Source organism: Stegostoma tigrinum, chromosome 17 (genome assembly GCF_030684315.1).
Source record: "Stegostoma tigrinum isolate sSteTig4 chromosome 17, sSteTig4.hap1, whole genome shotgun sequence".
NCBI classification, from domain to species: domain Eukaryota; kingdom Metazoa; phylum Chordata; class Chondrichthyes; order Orectolobiformes; family Stegostomatidae; genus Stegostoma; species Stegostoma tigrinum.
This window is the reverse complement of record NC_081370.1, coordinates 28,061,187-28,082,524: the sequence shown is the minus strand read 5'-3', so window position 1 is coordinate 28,082,524 and position 21,338 is coordinate 28,061,187. Positions and strand designations below refer to the sequence as shown.

At 39.8% G+C, this 21,338-nt stretch overlaps 1 protein-coding gene across 3 annotated transcripts in view; it reads right to left on the bottom strand.

Annotated features, from left to right (window-relative positions):
• Positions 1 to 1,189: 1,189 nt before the first annotated feature.
• The window catches only part of LOC125459393 (nuclear receptor-interacting protein 3-like), a 31,557-nt gene continuing 11,408 nt past the window's right edge, over positions 1,190 to 21,338 (bottom strand). Inside the window, exons 4-9 of one of the 3 annotated variants that reach the window (XR_007249007.2) lie at positions 20,156 to 20,295; positions 18,616 to 18,668; positions 17,513 to 17,604; positions 16,294 to 16,361; positions 14,282 to 14,329; positions 1,190 to 7,876 (exon numbers count right to left, since the gene is read on the bottom strand). Coding sequence is in view for 1 of the 3 variants with exons in the window: in XM_048545805.2 (XP_048401762.1) it covers positions 16,352 to 16,361; positions 17,513 to 17,604; positions 18,616 to 18,668; positions 20,156 to 20,295 (295 nt within the window). In the remaining 2 variants the exon portion in view is untranslated. Of the gene's footprint in view, positions 7,877 to 14,281; positions 14,330 to 15,262; positions 16,362 to 17,512; positions 17,605 to 18,615; positions 18,669 to 20,155; positions 20,296 to 21,338 lie in introns of those variants that run through there. The other 2 variants (XR_007249006.2, XM_048545805.2) reach the window with 2 other exon arrangements.

Genomic DNA, 21,338 nt, shown 5'->3' with positions numbered 1-21,338 from the left:
GTGGGTGTGAATGTTTCAGTCAGAAGCTAGAAGACCTCTCTGAAAATGAAGGAGCTGTCCTTCAGTAAAAACACCACAAGTCTGAAGAAATGTATTTCCTCTTATCACTTGCTGTTATCTTTGGCTTTAAATCAATAAGTCAGAGACTTTGTCAGTGTGGTATCAAAAATTAACAAATGAATATCGGTCGCTGTACTGTATTTTAGACGCAGCAGTGGACACAGCAACAGAATTCCTGCAGGTGGCAGAGATGAGCTTGACAATCTTTTGATGAAGGGTCTAGGCCTGAAACATCAGCTTTTGTGCTCCTCAGATGCTGCTTGGCCTGCTGTGTTCATCCAGCTCCACGCTTCAGTATCTTAGGATCAGGTTCATTGACTTGAGAGGTAAACTGGAGACAGCATTGTTTAACACAGCTAAGAAGGCAGAGATAAATGAGTCACAAGCATCGCATAGATTAGATTAGATTCCCTACAGTGTGGAAACAGGCCATTCAGCCCAACAGGTCCACACCACCCCTTGAAGCATCCCACCCAGACCCATTCCCTTACAACCCACACACCCCTGAACACTATGGGCAATTTAGCATCACCGATCCACCTAGCCTGCACAACTTTGGATTGTGGGAGGAAACCAGAGCACCCGGAGGAAACCCACACAGACACGGGGAGAATGTGCAAACTCCACGCAGACAGTCGCCTGAGGCTGGAATTGAACCCGGGTCCCCGGTGCTGTCAGGCTGCAGTGCTAACCACCGAGCCACCGTGCCGCCCGATTTACGATACCTGGGAATGCCTCTGAGGTTTCCTCCTATGCTCCTGTGAGTCCTTCCAGATGTGCTGGCACATGATCCAACATTGAGGATTCATTGTCTTGGTTGAAGAAATTCTCCAGAATCAGTTTTAATGGTCCTGTAATCTCATGACAATAAATCAAATAAAATGAACTAAATTGAGTCGATAAATTGGGGAATCTCTGGGAGTAAATAGTAAGAAAGCTAATACCTTGTCTCAAGCCTGTGGGTATTTGTGACAGTATGCCTTAATATTAGTTTTGAGCGTATGTTGTGTTTACAGATGTTATGCAGTAAATAGCAATTGTTTTATACCTAAACTGCTAACGATTTCCTAGAAAATTTTAGACATAAAGTTAAACCATATACATTTCAAAGAGGATGAGGAGGCCAAAGTGTTTAAAAGCAGCAGGAGCTTTATTAAGGTGTTCATTCTGCAGGTAGCAAGGTTAGACTAAGATGTTTTCCTCAAAATAGCAGATGACATCATCATGATCAGACTCTTGAAGTGATAGTCTACCATCCTATCAAAAACATAACCCTCCTTCCGCTTTATATCAGGGGTTCCTGAAATGAAATCATTCACAACAAAATTTACAACTGTCAATAAATAAGACATGGACCGAGGAAAGGTCATCGGACCTGAAACGTTAACTGTGTTTTCTCCTCCACAGATGCTGCCAGACCTGCTGAGCTTTTCCAGCAACTTTGTTTTTGTTCCTGATTTACAGCATCCACAGTTCCTTTGGGTTTTAATAAGTAAGACATTCCAGGGGACAACAATTCCAGTATGGCTACTGGTGCATCGCAGGTATCTTTTTATTTTCTCATTGGTTCTACCCTTTAGGTGTATTAGAAACATTGTCATTGTCTTTTCCTGAGGTGATTGAATGTCCAGAGGTTTGCACACTGTTGTGGTATTCTCCACTAAGGTTCTGTCTCCCTCAGTTGCTCCAGTTACCTTCTATCCTCATGTATATCCAGGACTCTATGCTGCAGTTATTTTTAAGATCTTAGATTAATGTTGTCTCTGGTACATTCATTCTGATTGTAAAGAATTGCTCTGCATGTCTTTTCCATACTACCTCATCTCTCCTCTATACAGTGTAGGTGACTGTCCAGTCTGAGCTACAATGATGGCCAGTACCCACTTCTTGCTAGTGGCATAATTCTGAACGAACACTTGTTCACCTTTTGGAAAACTCAGCATTTAGTCTTATTGTCTCATAGGAAAACCTGATGCTGCTGTTGCCTGTAAACAATATCCTTTGACATGGGCAGTTTTAGCAAATCAAATGTTGAGTACAACTGACACTTCATCATGAGCTACGCCAGTCATCAAGTGGGTTGTGGTCTGGTATGTTAACAAAAATTAGCTCAGTCTTTTCGACAGTGATCCTGTTCTCAAGTTCCTTTAAGGAATATTTCATTGTCTGAACAAACCTTTCTGCCAAACCATTTGTGGCTGGATGATAAGGAGCTTATAGCATCTATTGCATTTTGCTCTTCCTTAGATAGTCTATAAACTCTTGTGAGACCATAAGAAATAAGAACTGGATTAGGCCATTCGGCCCCTCAAACCTACTTAACCATTCAACAGGATCACGACTGAGCCAACATTCCTCCATTTTCTTGTCCCTTCCCACAAACCTTGATTCCCCTACTGATTCAGCATCTTGTCTGTCTATCTATCTATCTATCTATTGATCTCTCTGTCTATCAATCTATCTATCTCAACCTTAAATATATACAAGGACTCTGTCCCATAGCTCTCAATGGCAAGGACTTCCAAAGACTCTGAACCCTCTGAGACAAGAAATTCCTCATCTCTGTCTCAAATTGGCACCTCTTTATTATGAGTCTACAACCTCTGGTCCGAGATTCTTCCCATGAAGGGATACATCCTCACAGCATTGAGCCTGTGAAGGTCCTTAAGAATCTTACATCTTTAAATGAGATCACCTCTTGTTCTTCTAAACTCCAGTGAGTACAATCACAATTTGTTTAGCCTTTGCTCGAAAGACAATCCTTGTATATCAGGAATCATCCAGTGAACTTTTCTGAACTGCCTACAATGAAGTAGCATCTTTCCTTAAATAAGGAGGCCAAATCTGCTGGAGCACTCTGGATATGGCCTCACCAGCACTTTGTAATGTTGCAGTAAGACTTCCCTACTCTTATACTCCTCTGCCACTTCCTTGCTCACCATTAGAGTCTTCCAGATTCATTTTCTAAGGTGCCAAAATTCACTTTGATGTCTCCCTTTTTATATATTTAAAGAAGTTGTTATTGTAAGATTTTATATTCCTTGCTTGTTTGCTGTTTTGTGCATTTTTTTAAGCCTTTATTATCTTTTCAGTCCTCCTTTGCTGGATTTTGAATTTATCCTAGCATTTGGGGCTAACATTGACTTTTGTTTCTTAAATTCTTTCTCTTTCAATGTAATATGCTCCTAAACTTTCTTGGTTTAGCCATGGCTAGTTTATCCCCTCTTAGAATTTTTCCTCCTTATTGGGATATATTTTTACTAGGAGTCATGAATTATGAATGTGTGCCACTGCTTGCGAACTGACATTCCTGCTAATGTTTCTATCCAGTTCACTTCAGCTAACTCTAACCTCATTTAATTGCAATTGCCCTTACTTGAAGCAAAAATAGTCATTTCCAACCCAAGTTTCTCTCTCTCAAACTGAATATTAAATTTTATTTTGTAATGGTCCCTACTTCCTAGGCAGTATTTTTTCTTTTAGGAAATTTATTAAACCTGCCTCAATACCCATTACCAGATCCAAGATTGCCTGCTCCCTGGTTGGCTCCATAACATATTGCTCTAAAAAGTCATCCCTAATGCACTGTTTAAATTTCCTATTATGTCATGTGATCAGAATCTTAAAGTGACAGTTCACCATACTACCAAATACACAAGGGCCCCAATCAGATTGCATTAAGAGTAAAAACAATGTTAATTTTTCTACTGTTATTGTAGTTGTAACTATCCTTAAAGGAACAGCTATTTGCAATCAGGTTATCACATTCATAACTGTAAGGATATAGTGATTATCTTCTGTGTCCAGTAATCATCCTACACAATCCATGAACATCTGATTAAATAGTTTTAAAAAAAACTGGCATAAGTCAAAGATGCTGATTTAATTACACGTTGAGGTTTTCCTACCAACCAACATGTATGGCATGTTTTATAGAATTACACTGCATCTTTATGCAGTAAAATTCCTACATATCCTGCCATTGGAATTTCATGTGCTAAATGCAATATCTCCTTATTAAATCTTGGCCATATCTCGGTTTGATGAGGAACCATCAATTCTTTGGCTGCAGATCTGTGAGGTTGTCCTCTCTTTCTCATCAGATCTTTGTTATTAATATAGTAACATTCTGGAACTCCTTCAGCTTCAGTGCGAACTGTGTTAACTTGCTTAACTCTGGATAGACTACCTGACCTCAATTGACAACCACCTCTTTTGAATTATCCTCATTCTTAAACAGAGTTTCAAAACTCTAAGATCTGCTTGTGGTTTTACTGTGACCTCTGGAGATGGACACTGTTTAGCTGCAAATGCAACAAATGGATCCTGAATTGAAAGACTTATACCAATCAGCCTACTCATAAAATTGAATTAGATACCATATCTGAACTTTATTGCTTGAAAGACAAAGTTTTAATGAGGAAACAGAGACTACCTGAAACATCAATCAGTGAGGCATAGGCAGTGGTCCGCAGGTGGTCCTCCCATTTGAATATCATAACAAAATTTTACATGTGGCTCATGAAATTCCAATGTGGATCACTTAAGTATTAGGAGAGCACAAAATATGAAAACATTTTCACTGGCCAGGATTACAAAAAGATGTCAAATTTTGCTAGATATGCCATGCATGTCAGATAGTGGACAAACTGCAACCATCAACTAAACTTACACATTTAATTCTTCTGCCAGCTTTGAAGAACTGCTTAGTAGGTTGTAAATAGACTGTTTAGGACCCCAAACTAAAATCAAATTGGAATCAGTATCTTTTAATGATTATGGATGTTTCCACAAGATTTCCTGACGAGGTGCCTTCAAGAAAAATTACTGCAAAAGTGGAAGTGGAAACATTAATTCACTTTTGTGTAATATGGATTACCCAAAGAAGTACAATCAGGTTCAAATTGTATGTCATAAGTATTCAAAGAAATTATGACTAGATTGGGAACATAACTGTTTACAGTTTCTGCTTATCATTGACAACGTCAAAATTGTATCTTAACCTGCACAGGCTTTTATCCCTTTTATACAACCAGTTCCCTCTGTTATGCAGGCACCAGTAGTATTCAGTAAATTTCCATCAAATAGAGACCAGCACTGGCAACCATCAGATCCTCTTCTACCTTTGAGAAGGATGCCACTTAACCTCTGCAAATACTTTCACCTGCACCCTTCATGACTTCAAAAGGCTTTCATATTGATGTGCATGAAAGTGCAGAGTACACAATCTGGTTAGCACATCACTGACACATCCTTGCAGTTGGTTAGGAAAGAAATGCCCCAGATTTTTGGCATTCAGAAGATTGCTAGAGACCAGACAATTCCTCAGATCCAGGCAAAAGACACTCCCATGGTCTCAGCCATTAATGATTTAATCAATATGTAAGGGAACAGCAGACAGGTTTGTCAGAGTCAGCAGACTCAATGAACATTGTACGAGTCTGGCTCCAGCATGCAGATGTCTGGCTGGCTACTGCCATGGAGATCCAGGTCCAGCAGTAATCATCTGACATGTACACAGACCTGCATGCCATTTCTCTCGTCACTGTAGTTCAGCATCAATGTCAACACAAGGGGGAAATGAGGGACCTCAGCTTCACTTCTGGTGCCTCATCCTCTCATGAAGATAGGATGGCACTAGTAGGCACCCGTTGATAGGAAAAGCACATTTAAGATCTCCAGGAACTTCCTCTGATGTTCCAGAGATGCCTGGCCCTTCCACCTACGATGCCAAACCCTACAGAAGTCCCAGCAGAAGAGTCAGAACTTGCAACTAACCAGGTCTGAGCCCTCTAAGATGAAATATCCAGAGGAATAACCTGCCAGATCTTCCAGGTCAACAAGGCCAACTATAGAGCTGGCTGTCTACACCCCACTTAGATGGAAGGACTGCACTTAGACCTAGTGACAGAGCACAAAGAAGAAAAGTAAACTTACTGCAGGTGCACAGATGGCACAGGTTTTTTTCATTCATTCACAGGATGTGGGCATCACTGGCCAAGCCAGCAATTATTGCCATCTGTAAGGGCCCAGGGATCAGTTAGGAGTCAAGCACATTGATGTGGGTCTGGAGTCACACCTAGGCCAGACCAAATAAGGATGAAGTAGTTTCCTTCCTGAAGGATTACTAGTGATGGGACTTTACAACAATCAACAGTTTCATAGTCATTTAAGGCCCTTATTTCCAGCTTTTTATAAATTAAATTAAAATTTCTCCACCTGCCTTGGTGGGAGATGAATCACAGCCCCCAGAACATTAACTGGATCCCTGGATTAATAGTCTAGCATTAGTACCATTACACAATCACCTTCCCCAGCATCATTATAAATAATCTTGCATCTTTGAAAATTAATGTTAACTTGCACTTCCAACATCAAGACTACTTTAGTATTTTTGTCACTTGGACCTGATGAAATTGCACCCATTTGAAAATCAGCAGCCTTTTCAGATATTCCAAGAATGAAAGAAGCTGTAATAGCCAAGCATTGCTCCTCTCTTACAAACAACTGACTCCTTGACTGAAGGTATCATTAGCTTTCATGTACCTTTGACTATGGCTTTGCTGTCTGCTGCAAAGTTATTGCACTTTAATGCTGTCAACATTGAGGCTACAAATAACATACAGGAATTGTGGTACAGCCTGCCCTACACCAATCATTCACATTTGCATTCCTCCTATGAGTGAGAGCATGAAATCAGTAATGATTCTGGATGCAAAGGATCATTCTTTCCATCAGCTTTTCAAGGGAGCACACTCTGCCAGTCAACGCTGGGAGGTGTACAATGGAAAGTTTCATGTCCACTATTCCTTAAAGCGTACTCACCTGCTGAGAGAAAAATGCGTTACAATCATGACAAGACATTCGATTTTCCTGAAATTAGTAAACAACCATTCATTGTGCTATTATAAATTAATTTTAATTAACATGTACACTCATACAACATTACTGAGCAGACCTCAAAGCATATAAACATAAAAACTTATTCAAACAGACCTGTTCACAAAATCTTACTGAATTACTGGAACATGCCTGAATTGTTTAGTTTTGTACATTTAACACCAATAGATGTAATTCTTCTATCTTAAAAAGTCACAGAACTATACGAGGTACAAAAAGAAACATATACCACAAAATACTTTGTTTTTGTTACAGCTAGAAAAGGCCAACGGTGAAAAAGACAGGCACTCATCATGACTCTGAAACTATAGCTGGTCTCATTTATTATAACACAGTCATATAATGTTTTACTTAAATTGAATATTAATAATACAAAGGAATTCTCTTAATTTTTTTATCTCACAATGAAATAATTAACATTATATTAATATTAATAAGATTTCAACCGAATTCTATATTCTAATTGGATGGTACAACAAAATTAAAGATGAAAATCTGCCACTGATCTTTGTATATTTATAAACATGCTTACTAACAATAATAACAAACTAAAAATTTATTGTCTTGCTAAAAGATAGTGCCAGTCATTGGGTTGCTTTGGAAAAACTTGTATCTGATTATAAATAGTCAATATTAGTTTCACTTAGAGCTCCCATTCAACTGCATACATCTATGAGAAGCTAGTTCGGTCCCAAGCACTTACTCACAAATTCATCAGTCTGAGCACTATTTTCCCATTATTAAAAGTGGACAATAAAACTGCAGCACGATGTATAGAAGACTGAAATCATGGATTTTCTCCACCGCATGTCTTCGCCTTTGTATTGTTGAGAGTCTCTTAATAGCTTTGGAGTGCCTTGTGGACTTCAAAACATATTGGAGTAATTCAGTTATTGTTTGTGGTAGAGCTAGTCAACTGAAAAACATTAACAGCAGTTGGAGACACATTATCAACATTAAACTTCCATCTCCATATGCATAAATGTAGCCAGATACTTGTAAATGGCATGTTAATGTCAAATAAGGGGAGACAGTAGTTTAATGTCAAAGTCAATGGATTTGTAATCTAGAAATCTAGACTAATGTCTTGGGACATGGGTTCAAATTTATCAATGATTCCAATTTCACTTTGAATTCAATTGATCAATCTGGAACGTTAATAAACATAATGAATAAGGGTAATTATGAATCTGTCACTGATCGCTGTAAAAACCCATGTGGTTAATCAGTGGTCTTCAGAATAGGAAATCTGACATCTTTTTCTGGTCTGGCCTGCCTCTGACACGATAACTACAGGAATGTGATTGATTCTTAACTGTCCACGACATGACCTTGCAAGCCATTTCATTCAAGTGCAGTTCAGGATGTGCATCAAACGCTGACCTTGCCAGCAATACCCACATCCCGTGAAAAAGAATAGAGAAAACTGGTTATGTACTCGAAAAAGATTACAAACAAACAGAAATAAGAACAAAGAACAAAGAAAATGACTGCACAGGAACAGGCCCTTCGGCCCTCCAAGCCTGCGCCGATCAAGACCCTCTGTCTAACCTGTCATCTATTTTCTAACAGTCTGTGTCCATTTGCTCCCCGCCCATCCATGTACCTGTCCAAATATATCTTAAAAGAAGCTAACGTGACTGCGTTCACCACCTCCGCTGGCAACGCGTTCCAGGCACCCACCACCCTCTGTGTAAAGAACTTTCCATGCATATCTCCCTTAAACTTTCCTTCTCTCACTTTGAACTCATGACCCCTAGTAATTGAGTTCCCCACTCTGGGGGAAAAAGCTTCTTGCTATCCACCCTGTCTGTAACCCTCATGATTTTGTAGACCTCAATCACGTCCCCCCTCAATCTCCGTCTTTCTAATGAAAATAATCCTAATCTACGCAACCTCTTTTTATAGCTAGCACCCTCCATACCAGGCAACATCCTGGTGAACCTCCTCTGCACCCTCTCCAAAGCATCCACTTGTTGAAGATATGTTTAAATAGTTTAAATAAGAGGAATTGCTGTTAATGATCACACCAAAGATCCAATATTTATGGAGCTGAAAAGGGAGTGAGCACTACAATAACTTAGAACATAGAACATAGAAAACTACAGCACAGTACAGGCCCTTCGGCCCACGATATTGTGCCGTGGAATAATCCTAATCCAAAAATAAAATAACCTAACCTACATTCCCCTCAATTCACTGCTGTCCATGTGCATGTCCAGCAGTCGCTTAAATATCACTAATGACTCTGCTTCCACGACTACCATTGGTAAACTATTCCATGTGCTCACAACTCTCTGGGTGAAGAACCTCCCTCTGATGTCTCCTCTGTACCTTCCTCTGAACACCTTAAAACTATGACCCCTCCCCGTGGCAGTCAGTCCTGCCCTGGGGATAAGTCTCTGGCTATTGACTCTATCCATGCCTCTCATTACCTTGTACACCTCGATCAGGTCACCTCTCTTCCTCCTCCTCTCCAGAGAGAAAAGTCCGAGCTCAGTCAACCTCGCCTCGTAAGACAAGCCCTCCAGTCCAGGCAGCATCCTGGTAAACCTCCTTTGTACCCTCTCCAAAGCCTCCACATCTTTCCTATAATAGGGCGACGAGAACTGGACACAATATTCCAAGTGTGGTCTCACCAGGGTTTTGTAGAGCTACAGCATAACCTCGCCGCTCTTAAACTCGATCCCCCTGTTAATGAAAGCCAAAACACCATATGCTTTCTTAACAACCTTATCCACTTGGGTGGCAACTTTGAGGGAGCTATGCACTTGAACACCAAGATCCCGCTGTTCCTCCACACTGCCGAGAATCCTGCCTTCAATCCTATATTCAGCATTTAAGTTCGACCTTCCAAAATGCATCACTTCGCATTTATCCAGGTTGAACTCCACCTGCCATTTCTCAGCCTAGCTCTGCAGTCTGTCAATGTCTCGCTGAAGCCTGCAATAGCCCTCCATACTATCAACAGCACCTCCAACCTTTGTGTCATCAGCAAACATACTAACCTACCCCTCAACCTCCTCATCCAAGTCATTTATAAAAACTACAAAGAGCAGAGGCCCAAGAACAGAGCCCTGCGGGACACCACTCAGCACTGACCTCCAGGCAGAATACTTACCATCTACAACCACTCTCTGCCTCCTGTCAGCCAACCGATTCTGAATCCAGACAGCCAAATCACCCTGTATCCCATACCTCCTGACTTTATGAATGAGACTGCCATGGGGAACCTTATCAAATGCCTTGCTAAAGTCCATGTACACCATATCCACTGCTCGACCCTCGTCAACCTGTCTTGTGACTTCCTCAAAGAACTCAATAACATTTGTAAGGCATGACCTGCCCCTCACAAAGCCATGCTGACTCCCTTTAATCACGCTATGCTTTTCCAAATAGTCATAAATCCTGTCCCTCAGAATTCTTTCCAAAACCTTGCTGACCACAGATGTAAGACTGACTGGTCTGTAATTTCCAGGGATTTCCCTATTCCCTTTCTTGAAAAGAGGAACAACATTTGCCTCCCTCCAATCTTCTGGTACAACTCCCATGGAGAGTGAGGAAGCAAAGATCTTCGCCAGCGACTTAGCAACCTCCTTTCTCGCTTCCCGGAGCAACCTAGGATAAATCTGGTCTGGCCCTGGGGATTTATCAATCTTAATGTTTGCCAAAATTTCCAGCACATCAACTTCCTCAATCTTGATCTGTTCAAGCCTGTTTTCCTGCTCCTCAAAGTTCTCATTCACAACAAGGTCCCTTTTCTTAGTGAAAACCCAACCAAAAAACTCATTTAGGGCTTCCCCTATCTGCTCAGACTCCACGCACAAGTTCCCTACGCTATCCCTGATCGGCCCTACCTTCTCCCTGATCATTCTCTTATTCTTCATGTATGAGTAAAATGCCTTTGGGTTCTTCCTAATCCTTCCTGCCAAGCCTTTTTCGTGCCCCCTCCTGGGCCTCCTCAGTCCACTTTTGAGCTCCTTCCGAGCAAGCCTGTAATCCTCTAAAGCTGTGCTAGACCCTTGCTTCCTCCACCTTACGTACACTGCCTTTTTCTTTTTGACAAGAAGCACCTCTGTACCCGTCATCCAAGGCTCCTTAATCTTACCCCTTCTTACCTGTCTCAGAGGAACAAATTTATATATCACTCGCAACAACTGTTCCTTCAACAGCCTCCACATGTCTGCTTTGCCCTTTCTGTGGAACAATTGCTCCCAATCTGTACTTCACAACTCCTGTATGATAGCATCATAGTTTCCTTTACCCCAGTTAAATATCTTCCCCTGGTAACTACTCCTTTCCCTTTCCATGGCTATGGCAAATGTGAGGCTGTTGTGGTCACTGTCGCCAAAGTGTTCTCCCACCACGAGATCTGACAGCTGTCTTGGCTCATTGCCGAGCACCAAATCCAAAATGGCCACCCCCTCGTCGGCTTGTCCACATACTGAGTAAGGAAACCCTCCTGAACACACTTGACAAAAATGGCTCCATCCAAACCATCTGCACTAAGGAGGTTCCAATCTATATTGGGAAAGTTGAAGTCACCCATAACAACAACCCTGCTACGTTTGCACTTTTCAACATCTGCCGGCCGATGAGTTCTTCGATCTCCCTACTGCTATTTGGGGGTCTGTAGAAAACCCCCAGTGAGGTGACTGCTCCCTTGCTGTTCCTAACTTCCACCCATACTGACTCAGTCGACAAACCTTCCTCGGCAACCTCAGCCCATACCACCTCAGTAGACGAGTCCTCATCAAAGGTTCTTTCAGCCGCCGTTATACTGTCCTTGACCAACAAAGCCACACCTCCCCCTCTTTTACCACCTCTTTTCCCTGACCTTACTGAAAGATCTAAACCCTGGAACCTCAAACATCCATTCCTGACCCTGCTCTATCCATGTCTCCGAAATGGCCACAACATCAAAGTCCCAATGTCCTATCCAAGCTGCAAGCTCATCAAACTTAGTTTATAATAATTAGGGAAAATGGCATTGTGCTAATTTTTTGAACCTTTAGTGACTGAATCCTTAAAGACATAATTAACAAACTATGCCTTTAGCAGCTGATGAGAGAACCAGAGGAAAATCATGTTTGACCTTGTCATCATAAATCGACTGTCACAGGTGCATTCAGGAACAGAGAGAATGACCACTGCACAGTCATTGTGGTGTACTCATTAAACTGAGGACACTCTCCATTGTGACACTGCTATCATACTAAATGGACTCAGAACCGGTCTCGCAATTCAAAACTAGAATGTCCATGAAGGAGTTATGGGCCATTGGAAACAATCTATAACCTCATGGCCCCAGAAAACCTATTACTATTGAGCCTGGGGATTGATCCTGTTTTAATGAGGGGAATACAAGAAACTGCTAGGAAGGCAACACTAAACATTCATAAAATTGTGATGCCAACCTATTGAACACAAAGTTTAATGCTCATGCTCAGGGAAAGAACCTGAATGCTTTAGAGAGAACCAGAACAAAAAAAAATCAAATCAAAGCTCTGAAGTCTTGTCACATCCCAGTTGTGAATAGTAATGGACAGTAAAGCAATTTATGGAAACAGGAGGTTCTGTAACATCCCCATCTTCAACAATGGCAAAGCCCAGCACAAATGCAAGAGACATGTTTACAATAATCTTAATCTGAAGTGCTGGATAGATGATCCATCTTGGCCTCTTCCTGAGATCTGCTACATTACAGAACCAATAAGATACATTCTGCATAGTATTGAGACACAGCTAACTCATTAGTTTCAGCAAACCCAATGGGTCTCAAAAGTACTGTAGCTGTCGTGCCAAAGATTTGCATTCCAGAACTAATGCGCCCCCAGGTATGCTCTTTCACTAGCACTACGTCATTGGCATCTATTCAACAAAGAAATATCCTGTTCACTAAAAGCAAGCCAAATCAAATTCAACCAATGACCTCCCCTCAGTCTACATTCAATCATAAACAAAATCTTGGAAGGTGTAATTAAGAATGCTATGAAATAGCAGTTAATTCATTAGCGAGTTTTGAGAAGATTTGTAGCTCAGGTTGAGGTTCTGGATGTGAGTTTGCTCGCTGAGCTGGAAGGTTAGTTTTCAGACGTTTCGTCACCATTCTAGGTAACATCATCAGTGAGCCTCCGACGAAGCGCTGGTGTTATGTCCCGCTTCCTATTTAACCTAACCAGGAAACCTAACCAGATAAATAGAAAGCGAGACATAACACCAACGCTTCGTCGGAGGCTCACTGATGATGTTACCTAGAATGGTGACGAAACGTCTGAAAACTAACCTTCCAGCTCAGCGAGCAAACTCACATCCAGTTAATTCATTGATTGTCTATATTTACTTAGTTTCAGTTAACCACTCAACTTCAGAGTCAGTAATATCTGGGTAAAGCACAGAAGTATGTATTCCAGAAGTGAAGGATGAGTAACTACTTTTGACATCAAGGCATTTGTCTGAGTTTAGCATTAAAGATTCACGGGAAAGTTCTCCATTGATGGGGGTAATATCAAACTCAAAGATAACTACGGTAAGACTATTCATCTCAGCCCTGGGGCTGGAAATGTTCAGGGCAGAGCTCTCAGCCCAACCATCTCCAGCTTCTTCAATGACCATCCCTCTATCATAAAGTTAGAAGTCAGAATATTCATGGCTGATTTCATTGGTTAATCACTCCTTAGTTTATGAAAGGGTCTGTGTCCATATACAATATATGAATAATGTCTAAGCTTGGGCTTATAAGTTCAAGTAGCCACACTGTGCCTAGCAATAACTATCACTGGTAATAGGGATTCTAATTGTTGCTATTCAATGGCAAGACTTATCAACTCTGGAGGTCGTCAAGGCAGCCATAAAAATATGGAACTATGACAGTTTAGAGACTGGTAATTCTGTGGCAAGTGACTCATTTCCTGACTCTCCACATCCTGACCACCATCTGCAAGGAGCAACTCAAATGCAATGGAAACTCTCCTTTGACCTGATGTCTAGCTCTAAAACTCCCCAGGAAGCTCAACACCATGCTGAAAATAGCTGTCTGACTGATAATCCATCCAAAACATGAAACATTTTTTCTGTCCATGCAGGATCACTGTTCCCGCTTCAAGATATACTGCAGCTGTTTACCAAAGCCTTTTTGATAGCACCATGTTTGACAACAAGTTCTACTATCTGAAACAACAAAGACAGCAAACATGTGGGAACACTGTTATCTCAAGTTTACATACCTCTCTAACTTGGAAATAAATTACCGCTCTCTATCATACTGGATCAAAACTTCTGCCTAACACCATTTTGACAGCAGCTTAAGAAGGTAGCTCACCTTCACCTTTAGAAGGACAATAAGGAACAGGCAATAAATGATGCCCATCTTGCCAATGATGTCCACAGCCCATGAATAATTTAAAAAGAAAACAAAAGTTAAACAGCAAGCTGATAAAACATGTCCTTTGAACATATGTGCATATATTGATCAAAGTATCTTTAGTCAGTAAATCAAGGTTAAAAGTCACATTATCAAATATTGAAATGCACCAAACTATGTGATACCTATTCTGATTGAAAATGTCACGCATATTGTTCGGTTTAATGCCAGTGTCTGGCTAATCTAAAGTCAGTCCATCTTAAAAACATAAATACTCATGACCAATTATCCCTTCACTGCAGAAGTACAAGGAACTCATTCAATACTTAATTATGACCAGAGAATTATTCACCACTGCCTCCCCACTCTCCCCAACTTAAGAACTGCAAGTGGGCTAGATGGCAGGAGACATCACACCCATCATCTTTCCACCTACGTTAGTACTTTACTAGCAGTGGTTAGGCCATTTTCGACTCTTAAATGGCCAATTAATAGCCACTTTATGACTCTTGCCATCTCAACTGTTATTTTGTGAGTGATGCAGAAGAAGATCATATATGACAAGATGCCATATCCTTTAGTGGCCTAACAGTTGATGGAGACATCACACCCATCATCTTTCCACCTATGTTAGTACTTTACTAGCAGTGGTTAGGCCATTTTAGACTCTTAAATGGCCAATTAATAGCCACTTTATGACTCTTGCCATCTCAACTGTTATTTTATGAGTGATGCAGAAGAAGATCATATATGACAAGATGCCATATCCTTTAGTGGCCTAACAGTTGAGATGGCAAGAGTCATAAAGTGGCTATTAATTGGCCATATAAGAGTCTAAAATGGCCTAACCACTGCTAATAAAGTACTAACATAGGTGGAAAGATGATGGGTGTGATGTCTCCTGCCATCTAGCCCACTTACAGTTCTTAAGTTGGGGAGAGTGGGGAGGCAGTGGTGAATAATTAGAATCCCCCAATTTGTTGACAGTGCCCATATCTGCTCAAGGCTTCCCAAGACAGCCAAAGATCAGGAACTAAATGTGTGTTCAATTTCAGAATACAATCCCATATTTTCCCCTCCCTTCATAATACTATAGTCTGCATATCAGTAAACTATGCTATCGCATGCTACAGTTATGGAACAGTTTAAGTTCATAGTTTGTATCAGAAGTGATCAGAATCTATTGGTGATAGCAGTGAAAGACCCTAGTATATCAGTCTGTTCAAGGTGTGCACCTTATTTTTTTTTAAGGATTATATTAATATTCTCAAAAAACAAATGTGCAGCTGTTTGTCACATATCATGCCAATAATAGTTCATAATTCTGTACGTACTTTATAAGATTCAACGTTTGGGAAATACAGATGGTATGTAAAGATCACACAAGAAAAAGTGGCCTTATTTTGAAAGCAGAAAGCTTTTCAATGTTTAAGGTATGGAATTCTACACAAGTGTAGTTCTCACATGCAATCTGGATGATGCTTACACTTATAAAAGATGGCTTAAAACATCACAATGTAACATTATTTAACTTATTTGCCATACTGTAGCCAGTATCAAATGTCTATAGTATATAAATGTATGCAATAAAGTCAGAGACTATACTATATCTTAATGTATACTGAAATCACGAGGATCGCAAGTCTGAGCAGTAATAATGTTAATCTTTCACTTTCACAGAATGCCCAGGTGAACTAAAGTTATCACATGGAACAGATGATATTACTTTGTAAAATAAATTATATCCAACACTTCTACACAAAGCACAGGAAAATATTCTTTGTAATTAATATTGTACTCTATGCAAATAAGAAACAATTAAAATTATATTTAATTGATAAACTAAATGCTCGGGAAATTTAACAGCCATGGCGTTAATTCTGAATAATGGTATGGATGAAGAAGCAAGATGGGTAATTTGAAATTAGAGAAGAAATATACTGTATATTTGGTCATATTTGTGCACTAACCACTGAAGAGCGTCTTTATAATTGATTGCCACTCAATTCAGCAATTTTCATCTGTAATTTATGGAGAGCTGGATTTAGAAAGACAGTAATTATTTATTAGTTTAAAAGACAAAATGCAAGCATCTTTTTAAAGAATATTTTTAAACGTAAGCATTTCAGATTAAGGAGTGGTAAATAATGAAATTAGGTCTAATTATTTTTGGATTCATACTAATGTGCTAAGATTGCCATTTCACACCAAGAAGCAAGCTCTGTCCTTCTTCCTGCATCAGGCATGTCCCCATTGCACACTATCTACAATAAACACACTGATATGCATCTTTCAATTCTTGGCATATTTTGGGGCACATTCTCACAATAAGCATAGCCTCTGTTATTTCACTTCATTATTTTCAGGGTATCCTCTACAACACAGTTAGCTTCTTTCCTTTCATTATTGAAACCGTAAGCAGGTAAAGAGGACAGAGTTTCCAACAAATGGGAGGAGTGATCAGAACTATCTGCTAATAATACTTTGTGACATGAACTTAGTGAAATTCTTTTATAACTTAAATCCAACTCAGCCAGTATATACCATCCCTGCTCCGTAAGGTCTTAGCATCAACCCATTCTTCTGCAAAATACACATTTTCTCAACAAAATCAAGACCTTTGTGTCGTTTTCATCAATGGTTGATTACTCAATTAACTGAAATCCTATTCAAATGCCTATTATTTCTCCCGTATGTATATGTACAAATTGTTAAGAATTCTGACATATAGAATTTACATCATAATATAAAAGGATTATAGTAATAATACTATGTGACCTTATGCATGTTTATAAAATCATGAGGGACATGGATAGGGTGAATAGCCAAGGTTTTTTTCCCTAGGGTAGGGTAATGCGAAACTAGAGGGCATAGGTTTTAGATGAGAGGAGAAAGATTTAAAAGGAATCTAACGGGCAACTTCTTCCCACAGGGGGTGGTATGTGTATGGAATGAGCTGCCAGGGGAATTGGTGGAGGCGGGTACAATTACAACATTTAAAAGGCATCTGAATGGGTAAATGAGTCAGAAGGATTTGGGCCAAATGCTGGCAAATGGGACTAGATTAATTTAGGATATTTGATCGACATGGACAGGTTGGAGTAAAGAGTCTGCTTCCATGCTATACATCTGTATAACCCTCTAATGCAATGTAGTTTTATGCAGACATGTTACTTTTATTGAACTTACCAGATTTCAATGTTGTCAGTTCCTAGAAATGGAATCTCATCTTTTTCCTTCTCTCCAAGGATCAAATATTGCTTTTCCATGTCAATGATGCACTAAGGATAGAGTAGACAATACAAATAGGGCTCAGTGGGTACCAAGTTCCTGGATGCCAAATGGTGAACTTGAAAGCAGGGTGATAGTGCTTAAAAAAATCAGTACAACTCACTAGTGCATTCCTCCTGCAGGAGAATTACCTGAAGAGGTCAGGAACACAAATTAACTTGCTACTGAGTGGAGGCAGGCAATTCATTTGCATGCTTAGGCCCTAATTAGGGGTAATCTAGGCAAACCACAGTTTATCTATCTGTGGCACCCTGTGAGGCATTGCAGGAAGAGTTCTAGACCTCTGCTCTCCTATTAAGACAGGTATATATTGCAGAGCCAGGTTTAAGAGCGCATGGCTGCCTTGAAGTGGAGATACCTTTAAAGGATAGGCTCATTAAATTTTGTTGGGGCTGTGGAAGTGACCTTTCCTTCTCTGGACCCTTCAAATGTGATTTTGAGCCTTCTGGCCCCAAGATGCTCCCAAATCTGCCACAGGTCAACCACTGAGATAGCCCTTCTGCTGTTGGCAAAACGGTCTCTACTGGACATCAAAATCATCCTTAATTATCTAACTACCCACCCACCTCCAATTAGCAACAGCTAATCTGCAGTCTGGTCCACATCTGGGAAATGACCTGGCATTCGGAATGTGTCACTGAGACATCCTGACAGCAAACATGGAAACCCCACTATTTTGCCAGTTTCTCCACCTACAAGCCTTCTACCCCATCATTACAAAATTTTTGTCCTTTTTTAACTTCTGGTGATACAGCACACTAATGTAGCTGGGCCCCTCAATCCACGACTTCCATCAATAAAATCAACATATCCTGATTGAGCTGTCAAGACTTCAGAGTTACTGACTGTCTGATTAGGAATCCATCTCCGGGAAAGCAGCTACCAGCAAATGTGGACTCAAGACTCCCATTTACCTCAATGTCAGTGCTTCGAACCCACAGAAAAATCCTGCCCAAAATGTCTCATATAAGCCCACAAGAAAATGAATTATGACATTTTACCTTCAAAGATCTCAATGTCTGTAACCCAAGGGAAAGTGTATTTTTGTCATCATCTGTCAAGAAGGAAAATAATTCAATGTGAATTGCCTCACAGCAACATCAAAACAATTAATTGATTTCAACCAAAGTTATCATACTAAATTAAATGTAATACTGCTCAATATCAAACAGAGGATACAGAACCTTGAACACACATGCCAGCAGGATCAAGAACAGCTTCTTCCCTGCCTTTATTAGACTGCCGAATGGACCTCTCTAATCCCGAATAATTGTTGATCTTGCTAATGTTGTTCTTGCTTTGTGCACCTCCTGTGAAGCCGTAACCTTGTATGCTTCACCGTAAGCAGTTTACTATCTGTATGTCCTTGTTTGTAATGGCCTGCCTGTACTGTTTGCAAAACAAAGCTTTTCACTGTACTTAGGTACACGTAACTACAATCAATTAAATCAGAGAGGTAGGTTTCCACACTTTAAAATGTGTAAAGTATATATATATAGTAAAGAGAAGAAACAATTTTAATTTGAAGCAGAAACTTACATTGAATTTGCTTCTAGGCATGAAAACATTTCTGTAGTGTTTCAGCATGACAGTGAAAGGGTGAGGTGATTTAAAGAAATTGTTGATTACAGCATTTCCCTCTGATAGTGTCAGGTCAAGAAAGCGAGGATGAGAGGGAGGGTTGGACATGGCATGAGGCTGGGGGAGGGGGTGGAATTTTGAAACTGGTGATTTCTACATTCAGGCCATCAGGCTGTAGGCTCCTGAGATGGAATATGAGGTGTTGTTCCTCCAGTTTGCATATGGCATTATTGTGGCACTGGAAGAGGCCCAGGACAGACAGAAATCAGCAATGATCATATCAAATGTCAGAGCAGCCTCGAGGAGCTGAATTGTCTACTCCTGCTCCTAGTTGTTATGTTCTTCTTATCAGCTAAAATAATGCACCTTTTTAACAGAGAGTGATGTTAAGCTTCCTTCAACTTGACTGGCATAAACTTGTTGGTCATTGATTTGCAGAGTTAACTGGAGCGAATTGAAGTTCCAGTTCTAAGTAATAGGTTTAGTTCTTCAGTTACCCTGTAGGCCCGGTGGACTTGTCCTGCTTCGGAGTGCTACATACCCACCTGAGTTAGATAACAGAATACAGAATCTGTTATAGAAGACTGACAAATATCCACCTTCCCATTCATTTGATTCCCCTGACACTCATCACCTTATAGAAAAGAATGTGCATTTCATGTTTTCATAATTTGTGCGCAATAATATGGAGTGTATACATGCAGGGCTACAGAATATTAAGGCACTCTCTGGGTCAGCTGGATGAACATTCAATATCTAAAATGTATATAATTTGAATTTAATATTTATGTCATTATTTGTCAACTTATCTTGAAACCAAACTGTTACTTATATACTAAAAATCTGCTATAATCTTTGCTTGGAGGTATAGAAAGAATATATTCCATATAAATCTGAGACAAAGCAGTAAAATGTAGAATCACATAAGAAATTACGTTTATAGTAAGTTTGAAAACGTACCTACTACAGCTGCTGAACATTCAATATTGAGTTGTCCTAAAGTAATTCCAACATTTTCTATTTGTCCTGTGACCTTTGAAATAAATGGCATTCCATTTTTTTCAATGTCATCCTTCTCTGTTTTCACAAATTCTTTCAACCTATAAATGTAAGGCATTTTTGGTTTGCTTTTGAAATAGTCATTTTGAAAATGAGAACTGGTCAACATTTACAGGGTTTTTGTGATTTATTTAGTGTCAATTATATACAGTTTAGTCAATATAAAATTGCCTTTATCAACAAGCTCCTAAGGAAGACCCTAACCATCTGCTGAAACAGGACTAAACAAAGCTACCTGCAGGACAATGGCTATCATGATCATATCACTGATTGCTGTGTATCAATCATATTTATAACTGGGTCCAGTTATAATCAACACCGACTGTTGAACCGAAAAGGTATCGCTATATTTCAAATCACCCCTGAAAGACAAAGTATCTCAAAATTTTGAATAACAGGCTGAGCAAGATATTGCATAGGGTTACTTGGTAGTGACCATATTAGTCGTACTTTCTACTGACAGGATACTGCTAAAGGTCAGTCCAAAGAAAACGCAGAATTGAAAAACACTACGTATGAATTTCAGTATTGGTGAAATGCCACGTACATAGGCTGCAGGTGTCAACAATTGGCTTATTGAATCAGTGTGTTCGTTTGGCTGTTCATTATAGATGTACTCAACCAGCCCATTCTTGAAATTCACAAAACTGCACCATTACATGTGCTTCTGTGATTGAGTAGTACTTGTTGAACAATCCTGCGTGCTAATAGTTACACTAACAATTTAAAATCATCAATCAAACTTGTAGCAAACTCTTAACATCTTGGAAGTAACATCCATTCATATGCAGAGATCTGTTCTCTACAAACAAAATGAATATGTTTAAACTTTGAGCCAATTTTGAATCAGCCAGGAATTTGGGGTGCTTTATAATTCCCGATTGCTTTTTCCAAGTCAACACCTAAAAAAGTGTGTTGACTTATCACCTAATCAATATAATTTTCTCCTGTAGCATAAATTATTGTGATCATTTGAAAGTTGGCCTGGTGATGGCAAGACATAAAGCTTCAGCAACTTGTCTTGCAATATCCAAGTTCTGTACTATCAGGACTTTTGTTATTTGGAAGGAGTGCAGCAAACTAA